The 13,454-nt window shown below is 35.4% G+C and overlaps 1 protein-coding gene and 1 pseudogene across 1 annotated transcript; both read right to left on the reverse strand.

Moving 5' to 3' along the window:
* Positions 1 to 504: 504 nt before the first annotated feature.
* On the reverse strand, positions 505 to 1,071 carry LOC122310029. The gene has a single exon (XM_043123917.1). It carries the CDS (start codon positions 1,069 to 1,071, stop codon positions 505 to 507), a length of 567 nt encoding a protein of 188 aa, XP_042979851.1.
* A 10,641-nt stretch (positions 1,072 to 11,712) lies between these two features.
* LOC122310030 lies at positions 11,713 to 12,640 on the reverse strand (annotated as a pseudogene).
* Positions 12,641 to 13,454: the final 814 nt, after the last annotated feature.

A 13,454-nucleotide genomic window follows, 5' to 3' on the forward strand; every position in this document is an offset into this window, starting at 1 on the left:
TACTTAAAATGAAGTTTTAATATAAATTTTATACTTCAATTTAGCAAGATCTTAAAAAGTTATTTAAAATATAAATAATTCATTATATTAAATATTAAATTTAGTATTATGGGAACTTGCACACATTAAAAAAATATAAAAGTTATTTAAAATTTTATTTAATGAAATAATTTTTATTTAAAAAAATATTAAACAAATAACATCTCATTTTTTATTTTGAAGCCTTACATGAGATGGACCTTATGCAATGGCCCAAATCACCTTACCGTTGATCCGGCCCTAGCAAGAACCGAAAAGAAAAGGTTCTACTGTGAGTACTTATTATATATATATATATATAAATATATATATATATATCATAGCAGCTAATACCCATACTGAGATGATGATCTTTATCGATCAAAAGGTCCGCTAGGATCGAGTTGTTTACATAGTCCAAGATAAGTGAGATAAAGAACTCGATCCTTAGCACCCGTCCTGTGATTCTTGGTGTGATGATGATCTTTATCGATCAAAAGGTCCACTAGGATCGAGTTGTTTACATCGTCCAAGATAAGTGAGATAAAGAAGTTGATCTTTAGCACCCGTCCTGTGATTCTTGGTGTGCTTGCAGAAATACTTCAACTGAGCAAGCGTGCAGCAACCAAGCATTTGTCCCAGAAGCAAAAACAGCCAGTTTATTGCCTTATTCTTCTGCGAGATAATCGGCTTCGCACTGTTTTCTTGACCACAGAATTTGCACTTTGGAAGAACCGGATTCATCCAATTGCTCGGCGCACTGTCATGCATGCTGCTCTTGTTCTCCGCGATATAATGCTCAACTTCGTCAAACTTTTTCTCCAGATTATACCCAATCTCGCACTGACGCTCGCACCGCTTGCATTGGACAGAGCCAGTAATGGTATCGATTTGCTTGGACAGCAGGCATTCGAGACTGTAGACCGTGGCTCGACGCGTCGTGGCCCACGGGAGCGGAGCGTTGACGGTGTCGGACTTTCCCTCGCGCAGCACCCGTGACTGGTAAAGACGAGCGCGTATGGGGCGAGAGGGGCCTCCTTCTGGACCGCACATAATCGGGGTACTTGAACTCGAGGATTCCGGCACCAATGGTGCTGGCACAGCGTATAGACGGTGTGGGGTGGGTGGGGATCGATGATAACAGCGCTTGAAGTGATATTGATTGAGCCAGTGGCGAGAGTGGCGGAGGGCGAGATGGCGGCGGTGGAGGAAGTGGCTGGTCTACCGGCAACGAACTGTACTCGCCAGTTAGAAAAGAATTAAGAGAAAGAGCAAACTGCAAACCATTATCATCTTTGTCGCGCTCTTGTTGAAGCTTGGTTTTGAGGTTTTAATGATCTGAGCTATTGTTCTTTCTCAAATCTGGGCTACTGTTCATCATCCTCAAATCTGGGCTACGGCTATGGCTGTTGTTCTTCTTTCTCTTCTTTAAGTTAAGTTCATGATCATCTTCCTTATTCCTCTTCATGATACAGACTTGGAAGAAGGAGAGGAAAGACGACCTAAAAGAAGCAGATGTTGTGTAGAAGGATTAATAGAGATGTATCTCAAATTAATTTATAGGGGATCGGGAGTCAAGGACTATTCAATTTCTTGCTTAATACTGATAATTTCCCTTTGCCGCTGATGACTGGTTCATACCATATTCTGGATAAATTACCATATGCATGAATGTCCGTCTCACTATAAGAAATAGACATTTTCCAGAGATTCTAAAATTGTTGCAATCGCCGGAAATATACATTTTTTTATGTTGCCGCTTAATTCCCAACACGAAGTTGTGAAATGAAACGGAGAATTTACACTACACTTTTTGCGGATATTTTTTTCGTCACAACAAACCTTTTTTTTTAACTGTAGCGGCATTATATTTCTGCTAATTCTAAAATCGCCATAATATATAATATTTGCAGCGAGGATTTTCGTTGTAAAAGTATATGCAGTCAATTACGTCTTGGTTGGGGCAAATTTAAAGTGCAGGAAAAGCTGATTAAATTTAAAACCCCCGCGTTAAGTTTTCCCCTCATTTCTTTCCTTCCATACCTCCCCCTCCCCCCTCTCTCTCTCCCCAATCTGTCTTCTACCTCAAGCCTCCGCCGCACACAACCCAATGCCAATGACCCTACCACGCCACCACCACCTCACCTCAATGGCTACCACCTCCATCTCCCCCTGCCTCCACACCGATCTCGTTTTGGCCTCACCTCTCTCTCTCTCTCTGATTTCTCTATATCGTTGTCGCTAGGGGCGCCATTCACCACCACCCTCACCTCAACACCTAAACCCCCTTCTCTTCCACGCCTAGCCAAGCAGCCTGAGGCCGGCCCTCTCTCCCTTGCTCTGTTTGCAACCCACAGCCCTCATGTGTTTACTACTCTACCACTCCCTTGTGAGTTTCGCTTCTCTTTTTTTTTTTTTTTCTTTATGTTTTGCTAGAATATATATATGGTATTTTTCCCCCTTGCTCTCATGATTTCCCATTTGTTACATTTCTAAGGCTCAAATCTATGTTCATTGATTTGGGATTGCTATCTTGTAACAGAAACCCTAACTTATTAGATAGTACATGATCTGTTTATGCACCGTTGGTGTTTCCTTGTGTATTATGAACACTTTTTTAGGAATTTCCTATGTAATGTATTAATAAGAATACTATAATTTGGATGTGCACTATGTCTTCAAAATCAATTCTCTTCACCAGCACTGTGCTTGATTTTATAAAATCTCATTTGAAATAGAGCACTGTAAACAAGACTATGTTTGATATTAGTTGATATTGAGTATATTGGGTAGGTTGTGTAAATGCATCGTGTCCATTATCTGTGTTTACATGATTAAATACACATTCATTCCTAGATTCTTGTATATACAATGCTATTAATCCATAGCAGTATCATTTTTTATGTGTGCTGTACAAATATTATGTTTCTTGCATAATCTCTTTGGTCCTTGAATAACTTGCAGTCATCATGCATGGTTTATGAATCAAGATATGTGCTTGTGCATCTCAATTAATTAATACAGATCTATATATGCCATATGATGTTGCAATTGTAATATTTGAATAAGGCCTATGCAATAAAAGGAAATACAATATTCAATACTCACAAAATAGCATAAAATATCTATGGAATATTACTATGTTACTCACAAAATAGACCAGATTTCTTGTAGTGAGTTTCAACAGCTAGCATTACTTCTATTTTGGGTGGATATTGCTATGTTTTTTTCCCGGATTTAGGCTTTTGATTTTTTTTATAATGATAGTCTCAGTTATCAAGTGATGATAATCATTGGTAGTTCCTTTTGCAACTAGATAGTTGCATGTTTTAGTGAAAGCTTTTGCTCTGACTCCATTTTCTGGTTAGTTGAAAAAGATAGGTCCATATAGAACATAGATCAAAAGGATATAGAAAGCAAATTTCAGCATATACTTAGTTTTCATTTTCTGATAAGCATGTAACTCCATTCCCTCATTTTTCATTTCATTCTTCTTCTTTTTTTTTCTAAAAAATATTATGATTCTTGTTGTGTAGCCAAAATATGGTGGTATGATAGTAGATATTGTATCAAGAGAAATCAAAACTCCTGAACAACAGTCAGAAGCTCTGGATGCTATCAAGGACACCATATTGGATATTGTGCTTTTAGTGGTCATTGGGTATGATATTCTCAAATTTACATAAATGAGAAAAAATAGTTTCTAGTAATGATAAGTTGAAGGAATGTGTACATGTGTGTGTGTGTGTGAGTGTCATCAATAGAATCCTTGTTTTACTGAAAAACAAAATGTATAATGTCCAATAAACTGAAGGATGTTTTTCTAGAACAGAAGAAAAATAAGATCTCCATAATTTCTGACTCTTCTTTACTTCCTTGGTAACAACATTAGTTTCATGATTTAAAAGCGTTATTTTTAGTAGGAACTTCTCTGTAGAGATTTTAGTCTGGAAACTTAACCTTGGTAAGATTTTTGTTGAAATTGTGGAAATTTTTGTTGTTTTATGCTTCTCCTTAAAAACAGGGGCTGCCTTGTCCCAACTTCCTTCACCGTGGCTCACTAGTTTGCGCATCCAACCTTTTGCTCCATTTCTTTCACATAATCATCATATGGACAAAAGAAAAACTTCAGAAAACTATACATTCATTTATCTTATTTTCTTTCCTTTCTCTTAAGTTTCATGATAGGATATGAATTACATACATTACATATCCTAGAAGCAAACACATTAAAACATCTGAAACCTTCACTTTCATAACATATCATATAGTAGGTGCATCAAAGGGGGTATACAAGAAAGGCCTAATATTACCACATGTGTTTAGACTTTCCTTGGCTCATTGCAAACATCTATACTATTTGCAACTTCTTTTATCCAATAGAGTGTAGACCTAGATAATATGTTTATAGCTTTTGCGACCGGCTTGTAAGTCCATAGATAACCTTATAACTATGAAATGTAAAATCACCGCAATTGACCTGATAACCTTATAACTATGAAATGTAAAATCATCGCAATTGACCTATTTCAACGATTTCTATGCATTGGAAACAAATTCAACTGCGACATAGAGAACCAATCGTAGTTGGAAAAGGCCTGATATGTAATTATGGATTGCCATTTTTTTTTTGGAGAAATTAAATGCCAATATTCTTTGTGCATATTAATTATGACATGGCACGGTCCAACTGCATCAACAATTATCATCCAGATCCTTATATGTAATTCTTCACTTTGGCTATAAAAGGATTCTAAGAAAGTATACCTATTAACTGATCGTATATATAATGTATCACACTTGATCTTTTCCATCGATTTTTATTCACTGCAAGGTTGTCACTATTGTACAATTATTTTTGCTCTTAATCAATGAAAGTTAAAAATCATTGCAAATAGCAATTTATTTCTGGCGATTAAATTGGTCACAATTAGTTGAAAAATTGTAGTAAATGTGTATTTCGATTTCATTTAGAATCGCTAGGAATAGGATTTTGCAGTGCTAATTGTTTGTCGCAAATACTATAAAAATTGATGAAAATAAAAATTTCCAACGACAATGTGCTTTGATGCTAAAAGGTTATGGGAACGATTAGAACTTTTTATGACCAACATTATTGGCCGCAATTATACATTTCCATCGAAAAATGTCATTGCAAATAAAATATTTTCAATGAATTTCGATTCTAACGCTAAAAGCTTATTTGCAATGTACGTTAATTGTTGCAAATAAGTTATAGCGATGGAATTACTCCTTTTGCAGTGACATATCTATTACAAAATTAAAAAAACAAAAATACTAGTGGAACTATATGGCTTTAGTTTCACTAGCATATACTTAACAATAATTTGTTACAAAATATTATAAATACACTAAGTAAAAAAGATTTATCCCAACGCATATTATATTAAATATTTCATCCCACTTTAAGTCAAACACAATATAGCCTCATCCCACCATTTTGAGTTGACCACCTATATCCTAACAATATGATCTAAGACAACAAAAAGGAAGTAGAAGCTAATAATTAATTTGATAGAATATCAAACCCTAGAAGCTAATCCAACCATCCAAAGGAACAATTACAGTGCACGCACAACATGCTACAAAACAATGCTTACATATTGAAGGTGCCATACCCACTATATGAGGATGAATTAAGTGGTTGAACAAGTGCCCATTTCTAGTTCTTCAATGCAATTGCTAGATGTTCCAAGTACCTGTCAAGCAAATCAACAATGAGTTGATAGTCCCGCTACAAATAAATAATGGTGCTCATAAGTTTTCTTTCTCCACGATAACAAGCAAGAAAAGGCATGCAACAATAAGAGAAGAAATATTGTATGCAGCAGTAATATTAGGAATAAGAGTTGCATTGAAAACATGACAAGAGTATCATATATAAATATTCAAAAAAATATGACAAGAGTAATCTTCTCGTTTAAGTATGTGCATATGCCTTTCTAAGTCATTCTGATAGCCATCAAAACTTAATATTCCAAGCAAGTTTTTAAATACTAGATATCAATGCCAAAGGTCATCATCTTGCTACTGATTCACCAACTCTACAGCCTGTGCACAATGATAAAGCTTGTCTATATTCCCCAAATTATTTATCATTCACCAAAATGAAAAATGACAGCAATGGCTTGTTTAGAATTTCCCATTTTTCCATGAACAAAGACAATTGTTTACTTTAATTCCAAGAAGGAAATAAAGTGCTTTCCTTAACTCCTCTTTACTTGGGGAAAATCAACTACAAAACACAACCTCAACCCATTTAACATCTCTCCATACTTAGCACTAAGCCAAAACATTAAAACTCCTCATTTCAAACATTTTAAAGGAATTCATGAACATGGCTAATACCATGCTTTTTGTCCAATAAAGGCCATTGAGTTTTCTACATAAAGATATATGAAGATTGTGGGTTAAGTGTGTACAAATGATAGGAATTTACTTAGAAATGGAAGGGAACAAGGAAGTATAAAAAACCTGAAATTTTAACCAAAAATAGCATTTGATAGCTTTTTAGAAACATAGTGGCACCAAATTAAATGAAGAGCTAAAGCTCATAAGATGGTTGGTTTTTGTCCCTTGTTTTCAATAGTTTTTCACACAAAATATTGAAAACTATAGTTGAGCAAAATATGCAAATGAAAAATGGGAATGAAATGAATTGGTTGAAGCCCCAAAACAAAGTGCATAGCAGAATTTCTGCACTATGATGGACAAAATATGCATGCCAGCATATAGTTAACATGAGATCACCCCTTGCATACTCAGGATCTAGTCAATTTGGAATGACAAGTAAGAGACCAAAACTTTTTCTAAACATTAGAGTATGATCCTTGTCACAAAACATTGTTGCTATAATAATAAAAGAGAGACCATGGTCTTTGTAATGAGGAACATGATACGGTTCCTAGCACCCAACACAATATAATACCAAAATCTTTCAAGTTCTTCAACATTGATACAAGTGGAAATATATAACCTTGATTTTAAGGAGTTCGAGATGTTTGTCTTCAATATCTTGCGCAAATTTGTAGTTTTATCAGCTTCACATGATAACAATATCTCAGCTACAAAAATACAATAATAATATTAACCCATGGAAGCATGGTCAACATCAACAACCATTGCACTAACCTCAGCAAGGCAAAGCACACAACTGAAGGGTACATTCCAATCCTCTGGAATTTAAAACTTGTTAATCCTTTGGTACAATATTGTACCAAGTTATATATCAGACAGTGCTCTAACTAATACGTATATATATATGTGCTTAGGCAATGATGGAAGCATTTAACTTAAACTGATATATTCATAAGCCTGTGGAGAACAAAACAAAAAGAATAAACCACAAGTGTATAGAGAGAGAGAGAGAGAGAGAGAGAGAGAGAGAGAGAGAGAGAGAGAGAGAGAGAGAGAGTTATGCATACGTACATACGATCAATTAAGAGCCAAGAGAGACTGTACATGCAGTATCTAATTTGATCATCACTATACATGATCCAGATTTGATCATTACGGTAATGAAAAATAAGTTATAAAGTACAATATTGACTTTTGGATCTTAACAGAGGATGCCAAATTATAGTCATCAATCGTATGTAGGTCCAACACATTGGTTTTCATAGTTTAGAATGCGAGGTGTAAAACACCTAGAAATGTCATAACATGTGAAAAAGTGTATGTAAGAGTCTCTAGTGAGGCAAAATTTTCATACATCAGTAGCTTGTTAGAGGGTTTAATTTTTTATTTTGCTAAAGTTTACTAGGGGTTATCTAAGATTAAAGTAAAGACCATAGTAGTTTAACAAGGATGAAAGATTGATAAGGATGAAACTAGAGAGAGAGGGAGATTATATATATTAAAGCTCAAAGTTAAGATGGCAGCTAAATAAAGTTAATCGTTTAATAATCTTTGTGAATATTTAAGGGAAGAAAGAGCAAAGATTGGCTGATCATGAAGATCAAGATCATGAGCACGTAGGGCTGTAATCGAGCCGAGTCGAGCCGAGCTTTGGCTTGCCGAACTCGAGCTCGACTCAAAATACTCGAGCTCGAGCTCGAGCCCGAGCTCGAGATTTTTTTTAATTCTTTGTTCGAGCTCGACTCGATAAGTTGAAATCTCAACTTGAGTTCGAGCTCGAGTTCGTCCCACAAACGAGTTCGAGTCGAGTCGAGCTCGAGCTCGAGCTCGAACTTGAATTATTTTTTTTAATAAGATTTAATAATTAATAAATTAAATAAATAAATAAAAAAGAATTAATATTGAATTTATACAATTAACAAGTATACCTCTATTAAATTATAAAATTTTAAAAAATTTATAAATAATTAATATCTAACTAATTGATATTTATCCAAAATAACAATATATTATATGCTTACATATATTATTAATACATATACTTAATATGATAAAATATATCTATTTCATATATAGTTTCCACATACTAGTATATGAAATTATTAAATTTTATCAACTAATTATTATATAAATTATAAAATATACCTATGAAGTATATTTACTATATAGACATAAGTAATTAGAATACATATTATATATTTAATTATAAAATTGGTATGCTTATATTATTAGCTAATACATATATACATGCATAGGTGTATGTATATATTTATTAATATATGAATGGGTTTTAATCGAGTCAAGCTAACGAGTCGACTCGAGCATAAACGAGCGAGCCTAAACGAGCCTTAGTCGAGTCGAGTCGAGTTTTGTCGAGTATGTGTCATTTACAAATCGAGCGAGCATCTACTTTAACGAACGAGCTTTTTTTTTCACGAGTCGAGTTCGATTCGAGTTTAACCGAGCGAGCTATCGAACAGACTGGTTCATTTACAACCCTATGTGCACGGCATTGAGGGGATTCTTTCACATCCCCTTTGAGTTGTTTTGGAGTTTAATATATAATGTGGAACATAATGACTAATTAAATTCTTTACTACCCCAAATTAATTGGCATAAATTAATGGGTGTCATCTTTATCCCAACACTTCCAACCCATGTTTCCCAACTTCCAACTCATCTTTAATTAGATGCTAATTGTTGATGATGATGGGGAACAACTAGCTAGTTGCTCATTGGAGATTAAGATTTGCACACATTAATTTAGCATATATAAGCACATCTATAATCATCTTAGCACGCATGTCATATGCATGTGTACCACATCTAATTAACAATTGGTTTTCCTAGTTTCATATAGATCATCATCATGTTGAATACCTATATATATACTTCCATTTTAATACCCTTTTTAATTAGATTAACAGTATATAGAGCAAATAGCCTATTCCATAATGAGAAATTAACTATAAGATTTGAAAAACCATTAGTAGTTAATTAATCAACATTACCATGGTACTGTAGAGTTAATTAATTACATTTCAAATGTTCTTAATTATTAGAGTTAATTAATTACATTTCAAATGTTCTTAGTGAATTTTAGCTAGCTAATAGTAATTATAATTACTATTAGCTAGCTAAAATTCATCATGATTCATGTACAACATGATCTATATTCCTCTTTGGGTTTAGAACATTATTCATAGAGTTAAATATTCAGTCTAATACTAGTTTTTTATTGCAATTGACAGTTCTTTTCAGAGCTCGCAGGCAGACATACAACATGCAATCTGTTGTGGGGGTAAAGGGGGCTTATATATGTACATTCCAGTTGCTTTGTCAATAGGTAATTGAGAAAGAAAGTCAGGATTTAATGCAAAAATGAAAAAAAAAAAAAAATCTCAACACATCCACAAAATGCAGATTCACAAAAAAATCTAGTGCAAAAAAGGACTACATTTTAGATTCAAACATCTAGAAATATTTAGTAAACAAACAAAAAGCCAATTTTTGTAAGGAACAAGTGCGAATGAAGGGGGAGAGATAGACAAATTTGTTGCAGCCATACATGTGATGACAGAAGGTACCCAAGAGTCTCGGTCAACAATCTCGACGTCCGTGGTGTGGAAATCGTTAAAAAAATCCAACTTCACAAAGAACGAATTGCACGTCATAGATTTTGTATGCAAAGGAATGGACGACTCTAGCTTCCGTAGAAGGAAAATTAAGTGGTGGAGTATGGGCTGGTGGTGATCGAAAATGGAGATCAAGTCGTGCAGGGTAGGTGGATTAAGCTAGTACTCAGGAATGGGGGAAGAACAGAGAAGTAAAGAAGGGAATGGGCAAGCTGGTTTAGGGGGGAAAATAAAACCTTTCGTGTTTTGGCGCCCCTTTTTCACTTTTTTGCGATGATGGTTTGCCCGTTGCAACAACTTTTTTCTTTTTGTAGCAAAAAATTTGCCGTAAAATGCTATATATTGCTGCAAATAATATATTTATGTCTCTTATTACAAAGCGATGTTGAAAGGCCATGGAGACTTTTAACATCATAGGTGAGAGAACTTTTAAAAAAATTATATAAACATTATTTTCACTTTATTATTCCTACAAGTCTACTTTCTGGACATAGAATGCTCTTGATTAATTCATAAATATATGTTGTTAGAACTATTGTTAGAAAGGATCTGCATGCACCAACTAAGGTCTCGTTTGGTTACACAGTTCAAATAAGATAAGATGAGATATTTTGAATATTAGTAAAATTTTAGTGTTAAGATGAGATGAAATATATATTTTGTAAAAAAAATGTGCATTTGAATAGTGAGATGAGATGGATTTTACTTTTTGAGATTTGAAAAATGTGTGGGTACCTCGATATTTATAGAGTACTCGAATTGTGCATTGTTCACATCAGCTTTTCACTGGTAATGTACTGTTCACGTTAGCTTGGCACTATTCATGTAAGTTTTCAGTGTTTATTTAATGTTCATTTAAGTGGATGTTTTCAAAGCTTAAGAGATGAGATATTGCGATTGGATAGCCAAAACTACTGTACGGTACAACTCTAGATGAGATGAAAGCATCTCATCCCGATATCCAAACCGGGCGCTAGGACGTTTATTCATAACATATACCAACTTAGATTAAAATTTAGGGTGATATACATGTGTATATATGCTTTAATTTTTGCATATACCTGGTTCTTATTTAACTTGGTTTCTATAGCACAAACAAATACTGCCCCTCTTGGGTGAGTTAGCAAGCTGAACAACTCATGAAAAGCAGGTTATTTGAATGTCATGGCATCAAGGTTGCTTTTATGTAATGACATTGATAAGCCGATTCCCCAGTATATTTAAGAACCTCATGCCTGCATGAATGATATTTTTTATTTTTTGAATATTTGATTTTAATTTAGAAACAAAATCGCGATATATGCCTTAATTTTCACATGTAATATATTTTTATCAACAAGTTACAAAATATAAATTTGAACTAACACCGAGTACTGCATGCAAGATATGATTAAAATCATTCCATTATGGAAGATTATAAGCTAATTGAAGGCCGGATTACGAGCCAAATTGAAAAGACAAAGCAACTAGATAGATAATCCAGGGATGATCATCAAAAGACCGGAAAGAAAAGAAATTAACCAAGGAAAATAACTTCAAAGAAGTGAAAAGAAAAAGAAAAAGGTTCTGCTGTGAGCACTTATTATATATACTAAGATGATGATCTTTATCGATCAAAAGGTCCACTAGGATCGAGTTGTTTAACAGTACTCCAAGATAAGTGAGATAAAGAACTCGATCCTTAGCAACCGTCCTGTGATTCTTGGTGTGATGATGATCTTTTTTGATCAAAAGGTCCACTAGGATCGAGTTGTTTACATAGTCCAAGATAAGTGAGATAAAGAAGTCGATCTTTACCACCCGTCCTGTGGATTCTTGGTGTGCTTGCAGAAATACTTTAACTGCTCAAGCCTGCAGCAACCAAGCATTTGTCCCAGAAGCAAAAACAGCCAGTTTGTCGCTTTCTTCTTCTTCGAGATAATCGGCTTCGCACTGTTTTCTTTACCGCAGAACTTGCACTTTGGAAGAACCGGATTCATCCAATTGCTCGGCGCCCTGTCATGCATGATGCTCGTGTTCTCCACGATATAATGCCCAACTTCGTCAAACTTTTTCTCCAGATCATACCCAATCTCGCACTGACGCTCGCACCGCTTGCATTGGACAGAGCCAGTAATGGAATCGATTTGCTTGGACAGCAGGCATTCGAGACTGTAGACCGTGGCTCGACGCGTCATGGCCCACGGGAACAGAGCGTCGACGGTGTCGGACTTTCCCTTGCGCAGCACCGGTGACTGGTTACGACGAGCGCGTATGGGGCGAGGGGGGCCTCCTTCTGGACCGCACATAATCGGGGTACTTGAACTCGACGATTCCGGCACCAATGGTGCTGGCACAGCGTATAGACGGTGCGGGGTGGGTGGGGATGATAACAGTGCTTGAAGTGATATTGATTGAGCCAGTGACGAGAGTGGCAGAGGGGGAGATGGCGGCGGCGGAGGAAGTGGCCGGTCTACCGGCAACGAACTGTACTCGCCAGTTAGAAAAGAATTAAGAGAAAGAGCAAGCTGCAAACCATTATCATCTTTGTCGCGCTCTTGTTGAAGCTTGGTTTTGAGGTTGTAATGATCTGGGCTATTGTTCTTTCTCAAATCTGGGCTACTGTTCATCCTCCTTGTAAAGGCAAAAAGTTGGCTAGGATTAGATGAGTAAATGATAAGGCTTATCTTATCATATTATTTATTATTGTTGGATGAATGTAAAAATAATTATTAATTTATGTCTAAACAATGTTGAATCTATCTAGAAATATTAGGAGTTGTTTAGATAAGTTCCTGAAGTCAAAATCGAGTTCTGTTAGCAGTACACTTATCTAGAAGAAATCAGAACAGAATTCAGTCTATATCAGAAGAAGTTATCCCGAAGTGTTAGCAGTCCGTCGGGACGCGTTTTCGCGTCTGTTGCTAACCGTCAGCAGAGTCCTACTGCAACAAGAATTCTTTTCAGATCTTCTATTTAAAGGGGATTCGGTTTTGTATCTCTTTAAGGACTTCAAGCCACGAATTTTACAGAGGATATTCTGTGTGTTTATGAGAGAAAATTCACTTGAGAATTTTCATGGGATTTTTCATATCTTCTTGAGTGTGATCGTGCTTTGAGTGGGAAGCAACATCGATTGAGTGTCAGCCTTTGGAGTTCCAGAAGGGAGGTCAACATTTGAAGATCGCCAGAGGTTCTGGCTGCTACTGTGGTAGAAGACAAACGGGTCGTTTGTCTAGGCAAATAAGAGAGTCGAATTGCAAAGGTTTTGTAATTGATTATTACTTGTAATTGTTCTTCAAATAATGAGATTGACTTTCCTGGGTTTGGCTGCCCCGTAGGGTTTTACCTTTAAAGAGTTCTTTAAAGGGTTTCCCTTCGTAATCAATCGTTGTGTCTTGCAAGTTTGATTATTTATTTTAAAGTATTTGATTCATTTCATAA

Source organism: Carya illinoinensis, chromosome 5 (genome assembly GCF_018687715.1).
Source record: "Carya illinoinensis cultivar Pawnee chromosome 5, C.illinoinensisPawnee_v1, whole genome shotgun sequence".
NCBI classification, from domain to species: Eukaryota; Viridiplantae; Streptophyta; class Magnoliopsida; order Fagales; family Juglandaceae; genus Carya; species Carya illinoinensis.